At 40.4% G+C, this 17,536-nt stretch overlaps 1 protein-coding gene across 8 annotated transcripts in view; it reads right to left on the reverse strand.

Annotated features, from left to right (window-relative positions):
* The window catches only part of kazna (kazrin, periplakin interacting protein a), a 167,018-nt gene that overhangs the window by 15,494 nt on the left and 133,988 nt on the right, over nucleotides 1–17,536 (reverse strand). For all 8 annotated transcript variants that reach the window (XR_007813384.1, XM_018688963.2, XM_018688964.2 and 5 more), the window contains 2 exons: nucleotides 11,186–11,377; nucleotides 307–443 (listed from right to left, as the gene is read on the reverse strand). Coding sequence is in view for 7 of the 8 variants with exons in the window: in XM_018688963.2 (XP_018544479.1) it covers nucleotides 307–443; nucleotides 11,186–11,377 (329 nt within the window). In the remaining variant the exon portion in view is untranslated. The remainder of the gene's footprint in view (nucleotides 1–306; nucleotides 444–11,185; nucleotides 11,378–17,536) is intronic.

Consider the following 17,536-nt stretch of genomic DNA (forward strand, 5'->3'; position numbering starts at 1 on the left):
GTAAACAGCCTCACACTGACACAAACACACAAGTCTTCAATATGCAAAATATAGCATGTATACAAAGTATTTCATGGTCATATGTGCAGAGAGTGTAACAATCTGATCATCTCTTTGAAACCCTGAGTATATTAGAACAAGTACAGTGCACACATTCATTAAATATTCTCATCCACACAATGGCACATGAAAGACTTGGCATAAAAGACTAAATCCACAGCTACAAAAAAGGAGACACTTTGTGTGGGTGTGTTTGTGTGTGCACTTGCGCATGCCCTGTGTATAGGCAGAGCATGGCTGCCATACTTTTCTGTGCTGCTCATAGTTGCGTATGAAGTCGCGGAGCTGCTCCTCCCGGCTCTCGAGAGTGGCATAAAGCTGCTGCATCTGGTTCACCAGGTCCGCTTTCTCTGCCTTCAGACGCTTACGGTCTGACTTCATGGCTGCAAGAAAAGATGAGAGAGAGGGAGAGGGGGGTGTTAGCTAGCATCAGAGACCAGCAACATTCGGTTGTGGGTTGAAGTGTCTCTGTGTTGGTGTGTGTGCATGTATGAAAGCAACAGTACATGTTCTGTGTGTGAAAAGCGCATTAACACATAAAAGGGAAAATAAGGGTTAAATTTTATAAATTGTCAGAAAAAAATGTAACTTTGTCATTTGAACAGAGTCGTTTACATCACAACTGAAAGAAAGAAAACATGTGGCAGCACGGTGGTGCTATGGTTAGCACTGTCACCTCACAGCAATACGGTTCCAGATTCAAGCCTCAGTTCGCTCTGGGCTTTTCTGTGTGGAGTTTGCATATTCTCCCTGTGCCTGCGTGGGTTCCCTCCGGCTTCCTCCAAAGACATGCAGGTTAGGTTAACTGTCGACTCTAAACTGCCCATAGGTGTGAATGTGAGTGTGAATGGCTGTTTGTCTATTTGTGTTGGTCCTACGATGGACTGGCAATCTGTCCAGGGTGTACCCCACCTCTCACCCAGTGTCAACTGGTATATTCTCCAGCCCCCCTGTGACCCTTAAGGATAAGCAGTATAGATAATAGATGGATAAAAGAAAGAAAATATGGAGTGTGTATCTAATATTTCCACAGAGCAAACAACAAATAAATACTGCCCTTCAGGATTTCTAAAGAGTGATTTTAGCAAGCAAAATAATTTATGACATTTGCTAGACCTTCTCAAGATGATCAAAACAACTGCGCATACAGACAATTAATTAAATGTAATTAATTTCATAGTGACCCATATGCAGATCTTGTAATAGTCTGCTAAGATGCCTTGAGGTGATTCGTGTACAGTATTACCAATGGGTTACTGTATTTGTGGACACAGCCCTAAGATAATGTGTAATTACGGATTTGTCCTACGGACCAACACTGGTTGTTAAAATGCATTAAATGCAGTCTTTCTGCATCTAAATACTAACTAATCTTGGCAGTATGTGTTGTCCACAAGTCCACATTAGCAGTGTCTTCACACATAATATGTAGCTTAATAAACGCCTTCAGATATGAAGCGTTTTAAGTAACAAACATTAAATACACCTGCTGTTGCTGGTCTAATGTGGCATGACTGCATGTTGATAAAGAGGTGACTCACACGTGAACCCTCCTGTCAATCTTCTCTCAGCTGCCTGGCTTCGTTAGAGGCTGGGTCTCTCTTTTCATCTATCTCTCTGCCGCATGCTTCTCTCTAATCCTCTGGCACTTCACCCACACATCATGATAAAGAATATGGTTCAGTGTAGCTATTCAGAGAAGCTCTAATTTTCTCAAAGACAACATCTCCTTTTTTCTCTCCTCTGCATCTGCCTCTTCTCCTGCTTTCTCTTGATCCTCTCTCCCAGCTCCACACGCGCGGCCGTTTTGCAGACATCTGCTTAAAGCCGAGTTTCCCTCCGGCCATATCTCCACACTGACAATATATGTTTTATTTACATTTTGTACATTCAAGCTGTGTCTGTCCACCTTTGTCTTCTTCACTTTGACATCTATTTCCTCACTGCACGGCATCTCTGACTGTTGGATGTTTCGTAGCATCACACAGTTCTTTTTTTTCCCCCCTCTTGATGCTTGTTATCACTGATTCACCTTTCTTCTTCCTCTCTCTCTTTTTTTACCCCTCTGAGCCAGCTGCCTGTCATTAATTAACTTATATCACAGCCTGGTTAATTGTGTGACATTCACAAGTTGCGTCTGGGGAGCATGCTCGGGCAAGTGGAATGGAAGTGCAGTTTCACAAGGACAGATTCACCCTCTCCTTTTCCTCTCCTTCATTTTTCCTCCTGTCACCATTTTCATATCTCCCCGTTTCACCCGTTCTTTCGAGGTGGAATCCCCCAGCCAAAAGGGATGTGCGGGCCAAACTAGCCGGCGAATAAAGACAAGAAACATTCCTTATTGGCCAAGAGAAACAGGAAACCTCCCAGCACCTGCCTCAGGAAGTGAAATCAAAGCCGTCTTTGAGATGAGCCAAAAACACTGCTGCTGCCTCACATCCTGCACCTGTGACCATTGGCAGCGTCGACCCTCCTGGTGTCGGATACAAGAAAGCACTCACTGTGACTCAGTAAAAGGGCCCATTCACAGTAGCAAATCATGTTTGCAGCGTTACAACCATTTAACATTTATGCATAAACACTTTTAATGAACAAGGATGGTCCCGGGGCTCACTGCAGTTACATCACAATGAAGAACGTACATTAGGTGAGATGGAAAGGCACGAGCATGTCTCCCTCTGCTGACAGTCATATTAATGACTAACATACTCTGGCTCTGTCCAGGCCTCCAAGAATTATTACCAGATGAAACAAGAGGGAACCACCTGGGAGCCATACAGAGCTGAAGTTAATGCGTGTGGAGCTGGAGGAGGAGGAAGACATGGAGAGGCTTGATTTAATAGTCTCTTCATGGAGGATATCTGTGCAAGCACCTATTTCCTTTCTTGCTATGCATGCAGTGAATATATTTTGTTTGTTTTGAATATTTGTGAACTTCTTTGATTTATATCTACAGTAGATTTCCATGTGTGTGTGTGTGTGTGTGTGTGTGTGTGTGTGTGTGTGCATGCGTGTGTGTGCGTAAAATGTGAAACAATGGCTGTCTTTGTGCAAAACCATGTGTGCCTGCATGCAAATTCAGATACGAAAAAGCGACCCACTGGCCCACGTAAGCAGAAGAACAACAGATTGGGACTCGTGCAAAACAAACACTCTCTATCAAAAAGACCAAGCCACTGTTCCTACAGCTGAGTGTTAAAAAAAACAAAAGCACCTGCCTGTATCACCCTCTCTCAACACACTCTCTAAAATCTGCATAAGTGGTTTTTAGCTCACTACACAAAACCTCTTGTGCCACAAGCCCTTGTGCTTTTAAGTAGTTTAATGTGAACAACTACTACTGTAGTGTGCTAAAAGCCTTTGTCTGCTCGGCTCTTTTATGACGCTTTGCTATTGGAAAGCCTGCAATGAGTGGGCCAACTCATTAGATACTAAACAGGAACACTGGACTCCTCAGGGAGTTCTCACTGGCTGGATCCATTCCTGTATTGAAACTAACTTAGCTTAATAGCTTGGCATTTTGGGAACACATTCACTTGTTTATACATATGTATAGAGAGAAACATATTATATACTGTATATACTGCACACAAATATACAGTAGATATAGATAAACAATTAATGAATGTATGTATGGTGGTGGGTTAGCACGGTCGCCTCACAGCAAGAGGTGACCGTGCTAACAGCAAGGCTTCCTCCCACCATCCAAAGACAGATTAGGTTAATTAGTGACTCTAAATTGCCTGTGAGTGTGAATGTGAGTGTGAATGGTTGTTTGTCTATATATGTTGGCCCTGCGATGGACTGGCGATCCGTACAGGATTTACCCCGTCTCTCACCCAATGTCAGCTGGGATGGGCCGTGACCCGGATAAGCAGTATAGATAATGGATGGATGGATGGATGGATGGATGGATGGATGGATGGATGAAAGAGGATAGCACAGGAAAACGATGCTTTGTGTTTGTAACATGCTGAGTATTTATGCATAGAAGTGGATTATACTGCAGGAGGGATAATTTTTTCTATGTTTTGATGCTTTTATTTCCTGCTGTGAAAATATGTCACCACATGAATCCCTTTTGTCAGTGACATGACTTGAAGCTGACCACAGCTGCTGTCATGTGTAGAGGAAGAACCAAACTCCATTTTTTTACAGCTACCTTTTAAGCCTACAGGAGGTCATTGTTTGATTTTGAAAGGATGAACAAGCCCTCCAACCTCAACGACCATATAGGTCGTGAGTCCCTCCCTCTCTAATATGGCCTGTAGAAGTGTCTCCTGAAGAAGCACCCCTTCTGCGGACCTTTGTCGTCATGGTTAGAATAACAAAGTTTATGCTTAAGGAACACTCGCAGTTTGGTTTAGGCACAAAAACAAGTTGGTCAGGTTGAGGGAAAGATCCCCCTCACATGGACTTTGTTGCTCTTTATACTACGTCACCTAACTTCCTCTTTTTGCTCCTGTCATAATTGTCTCAGACACCAAAGGTTTGCAAACAATAAAATGTGACTACAGGTCATAATAAGCTGCTTGCACAGACGACCTATGGGGTCTTTTTTTAGGGTACGGCATTCTCCAAACGATCTACTGGACTATCACTTTAAAACACTACGTGAATACATTATGTCCTAAGGCCAAACACTCAGTGGAAAAGACTTTCTGATTATCCTTGATTTTGAGGAAACAAACTAAACCATCTCATCTGCTGGTTCACGTAGTCTGAACTTATCACTGTGGCACGCTTTTCACATCCCACTCATCGCTTGTCTCTGGTTAAATAACAACCCTCATTATCTGGTGCGCCCTAAAATAAATGACAAGAGAGTGTGCCAACAATACAGGGAACTTTGAGGAACTGACGTCCATATCGTATTCAATTTTTATGCTTTTCAGCACATTTAATATTGTGTAACAAGCAAGTTCAGTTTACTTTCAACAACAGACGACAGGATCACAGAGACAGACCCACTTATCAACACCCCTCAGAAAAGCGATGCTCTTCGCATTAATGAATGAACCCACTCCACACTGACACTACTCCGTATAACTTCAGCCCTAAAGAGAAGGGACAGGCTTTTAGTCAGCTCTTAACATAATTATTTGGGAAGAGAACAAAAGAGACATTGGTTCATTGGAGGGAGTCCATTGTTCACGGTTTGGGATTTTAAATCTGCCAGCTGAATAATGAAGCGGGAGCCTCAGAGCTGCGCAGTGTGCTCACCTCCTCACTTCCTCAGTAAAAACAAACTCATGGGTTGTACGAGGTTGATATCTGCTAGAGTTTAACGATTCTTACAGTACAGCAGATACTGTTACTCCTGTATCAGACTTGGTGATATGTAGATATTTTAATGAGATTTAATCAACATGTTAACCTGAATCTGAAAACTTTAACAATGACCTTTGTTAAAAGCTTATGCACAACCTATATGCTACACAAAACAGAAAATAGATAAAACTGAATAAAATAGATCAAAATATTGCTCACTAATAAGTAATCTGGAGGGGTGTGAATTAGTCTGTGTGTGTGTGTGTGTACAAGCTATTTAAACAGCAGCACTGATACATCAAGAAATCAAGGGGAGAATCATACTTTGGTCCCATAGCAGCACCTCATTACTCACCTCTATTTCTTCACTGAATCCAAAACAAAATTAATTGGCGCTGTAATCTGTAGAAAGGCTGAGCCTAATTGTTCAGATGTAAGCAATGTGACAATACTGTATATAAAAACGAGAACTGTGACTCATATTCTGACACATCAGCACCTGAACAAAATCTCTCTGATGACTGAAGTACCCGTGCTTGCCACTAGGGGCCACCGTCATCCAAACACGCGTTCTCATTTGAGACCATCCAATTAAAACAGATCAAGGTGCATACTGGATAGCAAGGCTACCTTCATTACCTGTTATCATGAAGCCTCTGCCAGCACTGAGGAAATAAATCACAAAAGATTTGCGAAAAGCACACAGCGCACAATAATTTTCCCAGGTTTCCAAAATTCAACTGAAGCCTTTAATTTAAAACAAAAAAACCCTTAATTTGTTGAAAAACAAAAGACAACATTACTGCAATTACTTTAATGTTATCAGGTTAAGTAGCTGGGTGAAATTTCACAGCACTGAGTGTGTGTGTCTGTGTGTATCGGCATTTGAATGCCTGGTGAGGGAGGAGGCCTTGTAGTCAAGGGCAGAGCTGCTTTCTGAGTACGGTGTAGCGTGAAATGACACTAAACAGAGCAGGCAGACTGTGCTTTGATGATACATAGCTGTCTGCTGCTTTCATTTGAGCTCTGGATTGACTGGGAGTCCCTCAGTGATAGTAATTATCCAAAGAGGAAATAGCTAATTAAAAATAGCACAGGGCCAGCTATACTTTGAAATTTCATTAAACACAACTTTGATGAGAAAGTCCAAATAAAACTCGGGTAAACTTATAAACACCTTTCGACAGCCCAACTGTTTTAGCCCAACTGTGGTTTATCTTCTGATTGTGCCTTCACTTTTGGTTTAGGAGACAGTTTCAGTTCATTGTCATTTGTGTACTTAAAGGTAGGGGGGATGAAATGACTCCCAACAAGCAGCTCTTGGGTTGAATTGAATGCCCACAGGCATCATAACAAAACCTGCAATTGTGAGTTGGCGATTACCCACGATTACAATTATAGCGCTAACAGGCTGATGTCTGGCACACAGTGGGAGTGAGCTCAGGCCTTAACACTGAAACAGTGTGGGCATCACACCAAACAAAGGCAGAGGGGGAGATAGAGGAAGAGACAGTGAGGGAGGAAATGAAGAGTTACTGGAGAGACAACAGACTGAAAAGTAGTGTTCCTCTCTGCGTTTTCCATTTTGTATTCATAGGCACCAGAAAATCTGCATGTAATTTAGCCGCAAACCGTCTGAACTGAGGTAGGAGTGGCAACACAGTTTCTGTGAACCATTCCCAAAGTAAACAGGTATTATCTCAAATGGCAGAGAGCAAAGGAGGGGATGATGCGTTTCTTTCATGCTACTTCATTACTCCAGCTTTTTGCTTTTTCATCCAAAGCAGAACCACAGGAAAATAAATAAATAAAAACTAAAAACACAAAGCAACTCTGCTTCACAATAATTGTTGGTAGCACTTCAATAAAACCCCCCAGGGCGTTTCAGTTCTCCAAACATTTCTCTCATTCTTCAGGGAAGAAACACTTTGTCACAGCATTTGGTGGGATGTTCAGTTGTGCCAGTCTTGTGAAAACTGGGGGAAAATCAAATAGAGTCGACATCTCGCCTCCAATCAATTGGAAGCATATGGAAATTGCTGTAGTTAATGAGGTATTCTCAAGAACATTTGGCCAATGTTTTTTTTCCCATCAGCAGCTACTTTAAAACCCAACTATTTCCAAATCCAACTGCTAATCGAGTCTTTTCGCTGTATTACAAACCTTCTAAACACAAAAAGTAACCAGATAAGTTTCTCTTGGAGTAATCTGGTGTAAACAAGCCTCGGAATTGAGCTGGGTCAGTGACAGGGCACAAAGGCTACTTAATATAGTCATGACACCAAAAGGCCAAGTAATTTATTGCAAAACACACTTAATTTTACCTTCTAAGTCAGGAAAATTTATCAAACTTACAAATAAGTAAGATATACTAAAAGGTCTCAGTATGCCTCAGTTGAAAGGATTGTTGGATTCTGATGGCAGAATCAGAGGGTAGGTTAAAACCTCTACCTTTAGACGTGGTCAGATGTGGCTGTTGTATAACATCATCTGAAGCATAGTGAGAAATTAAGGCTTTTGCAGCTGTTTTTCGTTTGATGTGACGTTTTCTATCCCCAAAACATTCTGAAAACTCTCTGAAAGTCTTTAATACATCTGTAACAGCCCAGGTTCTTTCCCCAATAGTTGCCTAATGGCTTAGTAATATAAAAAATACCCTAAATGCCCTTTATTGCAAATAGTTTGTTTTTTATTAAACTGTTCATTTCCTCACTTCCTCTTTAATTTTCACTTCATTGTCCCTCATGCCCAACATGCCTGCAACAGCCAATTAAGATATGCACAAAATAAACTTGTCTTGTCTTGACTTTAATGGTGTCAGAATATTCATAGAGTCACACGTTTCAATCAGTCTTATCAAAATAAACCCACACTCCACAATTAACACCAGTTCTGTCCCATACCATGTGCAAGTATCTGCAGCACAGAGCATGAATGCATTTGGTGGAAGCAGCTGGAGGAGCAACACAAACAAGACAATGAGACAAAATGGGATGACAGATGTTTTGTTGCTTGGAAACAACTGTAAATATTGCTGGGGACAAATCCAAAATTCACTGTCTGTTACCCACCGCATGAAAACAGTATAAGAGCAAAAAAGCTAGCCAAATACTGTTGCTGGCCTTTCATAGCTGTCTTAAAAAATAGTATTCTTGGAGTCTGAGCAAGCCACAGTGTCAGTGTATGAAGATGGAGTGTGACAACTGTGGACTAACAAAAAAGCTGGGAACCAGCTACTGCTGTACGGGCAGGTCATGTGGAAAATAACAATAAAAAATATAAATAATTCAGAAATCTTGCTACTTTCACCACTGAATGCAAATATCTTTTTTTTTTCCCACCGGTCAGTAAGCCAAAAACTCCACCTGAACATCAACTTCGGCTCTAAGGACTTGAAGTGCGAAAAGAACGAATAGCAACAGCAATGTCTTCTCACTCGACTTCATAGTTGTTTCAGTTTGAACTGAACCAGCTCCAACAGAGACAAACTTGAATATGACAACAGCCAATTTCCTGTTGTCCTCCCACATACCCCATCTTAATTGCAGACCAGATCCACCCTACTTAACGTTTCTGGACCTTGTAAGCCAACCAAAGTCCCCCTTTATAAAGCTTTCATTAGCCACTGATTACTGTCAGTGCCTGCTGGGGCTGGTAGGCTTTGGCCTTCATTAGCAGGCCTGAGTCATACAAATGACTGTATAAGCCTGTGTGCAGTCTGTTCAGACAGCCAAACAGCCAGCTGAAGAAGAGATAAGTATTTATTTGATGTGTGCTCTATATTCTGCTCTGCCCCAGTCCGTTTTGTTTTTGTTCAATTCTTTCAAGAAGCGTAGGCTGCAAGTGTCAAGTGAAATGTCGCAGTAACAAAATCCCCTGACAGCATGTCATGCATTTGTCTGATACCAAAATGGTGGTTTTGTGCTCTGCCTCATTCCATGGGCAATAAGTCTTTGAAAAGAATGATTCACTGCCACGCTGATGACATCTCTGCTTGATGGCCTGCAATCCACTGTGCACTGTCTGGCAGAACTTCTTCATTACTTCACTCTATGCAGCACAGTCTCTGTGAGAGCAATATGTAAGTGGATCCCCATTTCGCTCACTCTCATCTGTAAACCAGATACAGAGCACGGAATACTGTAGTCGGTCGTTAACAGAGAGGAATCTGTTCTGTACACTGGTGTCTCATTAGTTCTGAAAGGACCGACATGGCACATTTTGAATGTTAGGGTTCTCTCCAAGGTGCTAATGAAATGTTTGAGGTAATCTGTTGTCAGAATGTACATCATATTTATATCACCTGTATTTAAAGATTAAAACAAATCTTTCATGGCAGCTAAAACAGTAACTTTTCCTTTTTATTCAATTTATTCGACACATTTGCTCTTTCTGTGCCAAAGAATGAAATACCCATATTTTGCACTGCACTCTAATCAGCACTTTCAGGTGGAAAATCATTCATTTTAAACTTCAAACAAGGCAGCATGTAAGTTTTAATAAGCAACTTGCAAGTCAACATGCAAAACTGAATGAAGTCTCTGAATGCTGAGAATTACAATGACAGCATTTGAACATTTATCTTCGAGAAGAAGTCCTTTTATTGCATTTCTCTAACCACTAAATATTCAAGGTGTGTGGTTATACAAAGTCTGTCTGTCACTGTCTGATTGACACTGAATCATTTTTGCTTTTGAATCAAATCTGCAGGGATACAAGTCACAACAAAGTCCCTACAGCATTCAAGTCCAAGTCATGACTTAAGTCCTTATTTTTGTGAAGCCTAACTTAAGTCACAGTCTATAGTCTACTGCTGGTGATTGATAAGCTGAAACAATGAAAACACTGATTTGAAAGCTTTAGGTTAAGCCAATACAGACAAGTTAACATTTAGATTTTTTATATTGTATGTATACAAGTGTATTCTCTATTTTATACAGCATTGTTCTGATGATACAGCACAGATTCTACAGTACACTGTGCTGTATGTACGTGGGCAGCGCAGAGTGGCTTTTTGTTTTTTTGAAAAGTCAACGTCCTAGTGTCCTCCCTCACCCCAGATACCACTTCATCTCTCGAGCGGAACACATGCTAATGGCCTGTAATGCAGCTAATGGGCAGCATTAACCACACTGTTACAGACTTTCATGTTAACATTACGGTGACAAGAAAAATTGCCCTGGTTTCAAGCCCTGTGGAGCAAAAATGCAGCAGGTTTTCTCTCAGCATGAATGAGGAGTGACAAACAGAAAACCTACAGCAGCTGGAAGCTAAATGATTACAGAATGTGTTGAACAGGAGAGTGCGAACTTCTGCCACTTCACTCAGCTTTGCATACTTCCAATCCTCACATTTTCGCCCAACAGGGCAAACCAACTCTTACTAAATTATAGCTTTCAAAATTTACACATTTGTCAAATGTAGACTACACTAAGATTGTGCTTTTCTCATTGTGAATCACGGCAAACTACTCTGTGTTTAAGTAGTGAATAATTCTCTTGGACATGGTTTCTTAACTCCTATCAATAAGTTAAGAAACAATATATATATATATATATATATATATATATATATATATGTACACTGACCACTAGGTCTTCAGGGATGGTCCAGAACTAATTAGAATTACTAATCATATTATACATATATTATTAAGATCCAAGATTCTAATTCAGAAACCATTGAAAAGAGCCATACTGTTAATATGACCCACTGATACTCTGAAGAACAATATGCCTTTGAAGACAGTCTCTTGGCCCTCTATCTCTTGCAGTATCGCTGCCCATATTTCATAATAATGACGATATTAGTGTTTGAAATGACAAACAATGCTTCCTCCTGGAGAGGTCCTTACCTTGCAGAGCCTCCTTGGCTCGGTCCAGCTCCTGCTCCTTCTGAGCCAGCTGCACGCGGAGCTCGGTGGCAGAGAGCACGTCGGCCGAGCAGCCTCCCTGGGTCTCCTCCAGGTCCTTACTCAACATGTCCTTCATCTGCCGCAGCAGGTGCACCTCCTCCTGGAGCTGGGCCACCTCCTCACGCAGCAGAACTACAACACAAAAAAGGGAAGAGGGCTTTTACTGGCTGATGCTAAAACATAGCCCAGTATATTCTTAGGAAAAATGTGTGTTGTTTTGATTTTGCCAGGCAGCTTCAACAGCCAATCAGTAAAAGTAATAACTTAGTTCCAGTAGCTAGAGAAGGGTCATATGCATACTAATCTCATAGCAGTACATTAGCTTTGAATAGCTACACAACTTCAGAAATGGTAATGTCTGAAATGCACAATCCATTTAACATCACCATAGGAGGTTATGGTTTCATTTGTAATTGAGATAACTGCTGCGCCAAATTACTGTCAGTAATAAACATCATAAGGGTAGGTGGGGTCCAGTAGATGAGTGGAGACTGCCTGTTGAACCTGCTCTGTGTTGTCAGGAATTATAAGAAGAGAGGTGTATCCATTTAATATTCAGTGACTGGTGCTTTAAAGAGCTCCTCCCCAGCACTGTTGCAAAGAAGCAAACAATAAAATGAAAACCACAGCAGAGAGAAATAGATTTTTCCTCACAATTTGAGTCACTGAAAATGTTTCAAAGCGCTTTTAAAGTATCAGCAGCAGAGACAGAACTTCACTTTAAAACAGGCCACAACAGACAAATGTCACACTTCAATTTCCCACATCAACCCTCAAAAAAGTAATATTTAATCTAAAAATATGTCTTTTTTGCACACTGAATGTACTTGTCTAGGTGGAGCATATGGAGAGTAATTTATATAAGAATGAGTGGAGTCATTCTACTCAATTTCATGCATCCTCAGGGCAGAATGGGGGTGGGTGCTGGGGAAAACTGCTCAGCTCTATCTCGCACGGCTCCGCTATCAAGTGCCTCGCATAAATCATACTTCATACTCTTATATCCCAACTCCAATATTACTGTCTGAAAAAAATAAAATCAATCAGAGATGAATGGGAGAACTGAGAAGAGGAGACTGCATATGCCAAAAACAGACAAAATAAAGACAGAATACAGATTGCACTTTAGGTTTTTAATAAAGGGTGGGATGATTTTTTTGAAGCGTGGAGGTGTACAGTAAGAGACAAAATACAGAGCTGGTGGCTGTGGCTGTCCAGCAGTTCAACAATTCAGCAAATATTTTGCATTCTGCTTAGCATCAGTGTAAATAATCCTCTCATACAGTAAGTTTGTTCATATTGCCCATTATATACAGTGTCTTTCACCACTGTTACACCATGGAATGATTAAGAAATGTGTAAGTGATCATTTGGAAGATGAGAAATTTTACATTTCCACTTTGATTTTTATAGTCCAGTATTCTCCACTTTAAATGAGCAATAATTGAGCCTCTTATTGTTATGTTTTGTAATGGGATTTTGTTTGCACCCTGAGTCTCTGTGACCCAACAGATTCTATAACCTACTGAGGGATTTCAGTTATATTGCTACTGGAAATGTTTCTATCATGTATATTTTGATAGATCTGATCAAAACTCAGATAGTTGTGACAGCAGAAACTGGTTGCCAGTGTAATGGAGGGACTATTTGTAGAGCACTAACACCACATGAGTCAATATTTGGTAAACTCGTCTAGTGTTGCAGAACTGGACTGGTCACACTGAAAATAGTTTTTACATGGCAATTCTGAGCAATTATCTTAAAGGCAATCTCATTATTAAAATAATACATACATTTTCTCCAAGCAAATGTTACATTTTTCAAGATAAGTAAAAAATAAATTCTGGTTAAGAGCACTGCATTTGCTCATATTAAGGATTAGGTCTAGGAGCTTTTCTATAAAAATGAGGCACTAGTCTGTCTATAGATCTATCTATATCTAGAATACAAAATACCTTATGATATAATGTTTCCAGTGACAGCAATATGAAAAACAACAGCCTAAAATATTGTCATAGTGTAGAACCAACACTTGAAAGTGAACACGATAAACTTAGCAAAACTAGTATCTATTGAGGGGATATTGTACAAATGTTCATGTTTTTCTGTCCACTCCAGAAACATTCACAGTATCATGTCACTACTGACACATTCATTGTTGTGGTATCTTACTGAATGACACCTATGTGAATGACACATCTATGTTTCATCCTGTGGTTTGACAATGACACTAACAGTTCAGTCTTCACTCTTACAGCAAGACCTGGTGTTATTCTCCCATCTTCCCGGCCTGCACCCACAGTTGTGATTGATATGTTGTGTAAGGACACTAGAGACGTTCAACACTACAACAAACTGCAACAACAAACTAAAATGGAGGACATGTGGTGCATGCAGCCTTGCTTTACTCACACTTGCAAGCTGTCCTGGGCTTTTGAGCCCATTAATTTGTGTTCACTGACTAAATGTACGAGGCTGAGGATAAGGGCTGCCCGCTAAATAATGAAAATGAAATGTAAAAGGGGTTATTAGGAGAAGGGTCGAGAGAAAAACGTTGGCGTGTGGAGTGTCATTACACAGAGGTATACTTAATGGACCTGATAATAGAACCACATTTTACAGAGGAACTCAAGCAGCAACACCCTTATTGGCAAACCAAAGAGCTGGCCCATTCTGGAAACAGCCAACCACAAGATACAGTTCATTGGTGTTTAAAAATCCTATAATAGTCACATACTCGATTCGATTACTTATTCATAAAGTGTGCATGTATTGATTGTGCAACGGCAGCAAAATATGGAGTCATAAATAAAGAACAGGACACTGAAAATGTGGGTTTTATCTCTAATAGCCAACCTATAAATTCTGGCTAACAATTACGGCTGATATGACCCTCATTCCCTTATAGAATTATGTTACTTCTTGGGTTTCGTCACTAGTGGGGGGACTAATTGTGAGACTAATTGCTGTAGACAAATAGAAGACATAAATAGGACAGTGCAAAAAATGTAAATAACTACTGTTTCATCCACAGACACGTTACACAGTAGACTGGTTGCATAATGGCAGCTGTCTGCTTTAATAACTGTTCACAGTTCAGACTAAACATACAGAAAACAGCTTTTACTGTAGTTACTATTTATTACTGAGCTTACACAAACATCCACATGATATAAGACTCACCCAACTTTCAGTCCAAGTTTTAAGTTTTTGTTCTGCATTGCCTTTGAGTAAAAATTGAGTATCTATCATTATCCACCTTGAACTGACATCCTGAACTCCATTTTGCTCATCACTGTTTTTTTTTTTTTTTTTTTTAATTTCCTTTAAAATGTTAAATTAAAGACAGTGGTGGCAGTATTGTACTTTAGTACAGTCTTGAGGTATTTTACTTAATTTTTTTCATTTTGTGCTAGTTTTTACTTCTACTCCACTACATTTATTTTTATTTATTACAACTGAAATATTTTATTTTTTACTCCATTACATTTATCTGACGACTATAATGTCTAGTTACTTTTCAGATAAGGATTTAAAATAATTTTTAAAAAACCCTTACAAGTTGGAGCCCGTTGTTGGCAGTTCTAATAAACTTCTCAGATGATTTAATTTCATTAACTGACCCAAAGAGTTAAAACTATCAATATTTCACAAAAAAGCCAAGATTACAGAAAAGTCCAGAATACAAATATTAAGTTGTTAAGTTGTGTAAATTTGTTTTTGCTTCTTTCCTGTAACCCACTGATCATCTCACAGTCCCTCAGATTTATCTTGTGACTCTTTGGAGAAAGAAAAGAAAAATATCTGTGCTCAGTCAAACCACTGCCTTCAAGCTTTACATAATGTTTGTATGATGGCAAGAACAGATATACCAAATCCTCACCCCTTCTCAAATATTTATGAGGACACAGATGCTTCATGATAAAAAGCCTAGGAAAAATAGAGAGAAGAATTTACTGTTGCTTCCTGACTTACATGAAACACCCTGTGACGCAGTCATGTGTCATAAACACAGAAGAAAACAACCGGGCGGTTGACATTTAAACCTGTTTGCACTGATGACTGGTGAAATTCCTGCACTTTACCAGCAAGAGGACACTCAACATCTATGATAGGAAATTTAAGATTATCTGTATAAATATGCCACAGTGGTTATTAGCAGTGTGTGTGAGGTGGAAACAGATATGTTATTGTCTTCTCTAGCTTTCTGTAGGGGAGCACAGTGCTGGAGCACCCCAGATAAGAGGTTGGGGGTGGAGGGGGGTGGGGTGGAGAGCCATGAGGACAGCCACCTATTTTTCAATGTCCACATAGCCTCTAGGTCGGCAAGAAGCATGCAGTGTAGCTCTGCATTACAAATGACAGTCAGAGTGGGAGCTTCCTGATAAGTGCTATCTCTGCTGCTCTCCCCTCCAGGACTCCATACAGCTCATTCCCAAGGAGGGTCCTCTGTGCAATGGCTGACAACTTTTGTCACACCGAAAGTGCGAGGGTCATAATTCAGCATGTTTGTGTGTATGCAAATTAATATAATAACCTTGTTATTTTCAGGTGTGCTAGTAAAAGCATTATTGTGCTGTTTTCTGTTACTGGTGCCGAGAAACACTCAAAAATTGTGAGCGGGGAGTTTCTTTAAATAGTACCATCTTAATGTGTTTCTCTGACTGAAGTCTTATGCAACTGTGAAGTGCCGCAGGGATTAAACTGAGGCTAATGACGACTGATCTTTGTCTCTCTCGATGTGCAAAGAAATATGTGCATTTATTGAACCCCTCTCCTCCCCCCAATCTCTGCATCCACTCTGTTCCAATTCCCTAAACGCGCTCGCCTCTAGTTATTATGATTCAATGAAACAGTAAATAAAATCTCCATCCTCGGTCACTGATGTAAATGACTGCTTAAATGTGTGCATTTGCATAATAGCAGCCATGCATCAGCAGACGTGCAGTTGGTACCAGTGAATTATGAATCTGATCAGTGTCATTTCCTATTTGTATGATTTAAGCAAAATGGCTGAGACTGTCTTCCTAAATAATCCGGCAGCCTCTGTGTGACAGCTTTGGTATGGTGGAAACCAGTCATAAAACTGTTCCAAAATATCAGCACTTCTCTGGGGACACAAAATCTGTCATCCTGTCCCCATTCAGTGGACTTAACTGCGCAAAAAGACATTGAACATCTAAGGAGAAAAATACACCTTTCTTCAAAAATTACAAAGGCCTCTTCCTGCTGCGTGAGAACACTATTTAGACCCTAAGATTTTAACATTTATTTTTTTCTGGGTCCACAAAGACCAGTCAGTCATTATAATCTCATTTCACCAGAACACATTATGTTTCTCTGAGGCGTCCTTTTGATGATTATATGTCAAGAGTTGCCTCTCTCTGTCTGTTACTCCAAGTGTCTCCCACAAACTGTTCTTCTCTCCCCCCAGTTCCTCCTCTCCCAATTCTACAAAAACAGCAGGTTTCAGAAACCAAAGCTGCAAAAGGTCCAGCAATCTGTCAAAGAGTCCAGTGGCCACGAGGCAGCTGAAATTGGACTTGGCTGCAACGGGATTGGAGGTCGAAAATTGATAGGGAATGACACAAAGTGTCTACGGGGGGGGGGGGGTTAGATTGGTTTTCCCTCTTCAGAGTGAGTGGGAGGGGAAGATGGGGTGGGGTTCAATTTTTGCCCGTTACTGGAGACAAAATCAATTAACAGGCCTATTGTTCCTACTGAATTCTCATTCAGCCTGCTTGCAGTGAGGACACACAGACCCACAGTGTAGAGCAGATGATGGCAAAATAAATGCTGCTGCTGTCACAGGCAGCCCTACATACTCTATGCAGAATGCTTAACAATGTATAAATAATGGTGGAGGCACACTAACTTTAGAAAATCTTGACAGGATATTACTTTAACTGTGTAAATTTAGACACATTATGTGTATTTACTGCTTTGATTACTGCAAATATCCCATTTGACAAAATCAACACGTCATTAGTCCAGCCTCAGTGCTACATAATGGATTCTTTCCAAACATACATCTTAATGAAGAATGTCATATCTGATCATGGGAAATTGCTGTAAAGAAGTGCACCACTAGCTAGACTCCAACATCATTTCTCCTCCAAGAGTATGAATGGGTTTATGTACAGTAACACCTTATCTGCAGTCGGAGCGCACAGCACATTATGCCACAGTTGTGCAGGGACAAAGGAACAGCCCAAATCAGGAATGTGTTAAATAAAAAAGGGAATGAAAGAGCAGTCGGGGTCAAGAATGTGAGCAGCAAGTGCTTTCATG

This window comes from Lates calcarifer, linkage group LG6, assembly GCF_001640805.2.
Source record: "Lates calcarifer isolate ASB-BC8 linkage group LG6, TLL_Latcal_v3, whole genome shotgun sequence".
In the NCBI taxonomy this organism is placed as follows: Eukaryota; Metazoa; Chordata; class Actinopteri; family Centropomidae; genus Lates; species Lates calcarifer.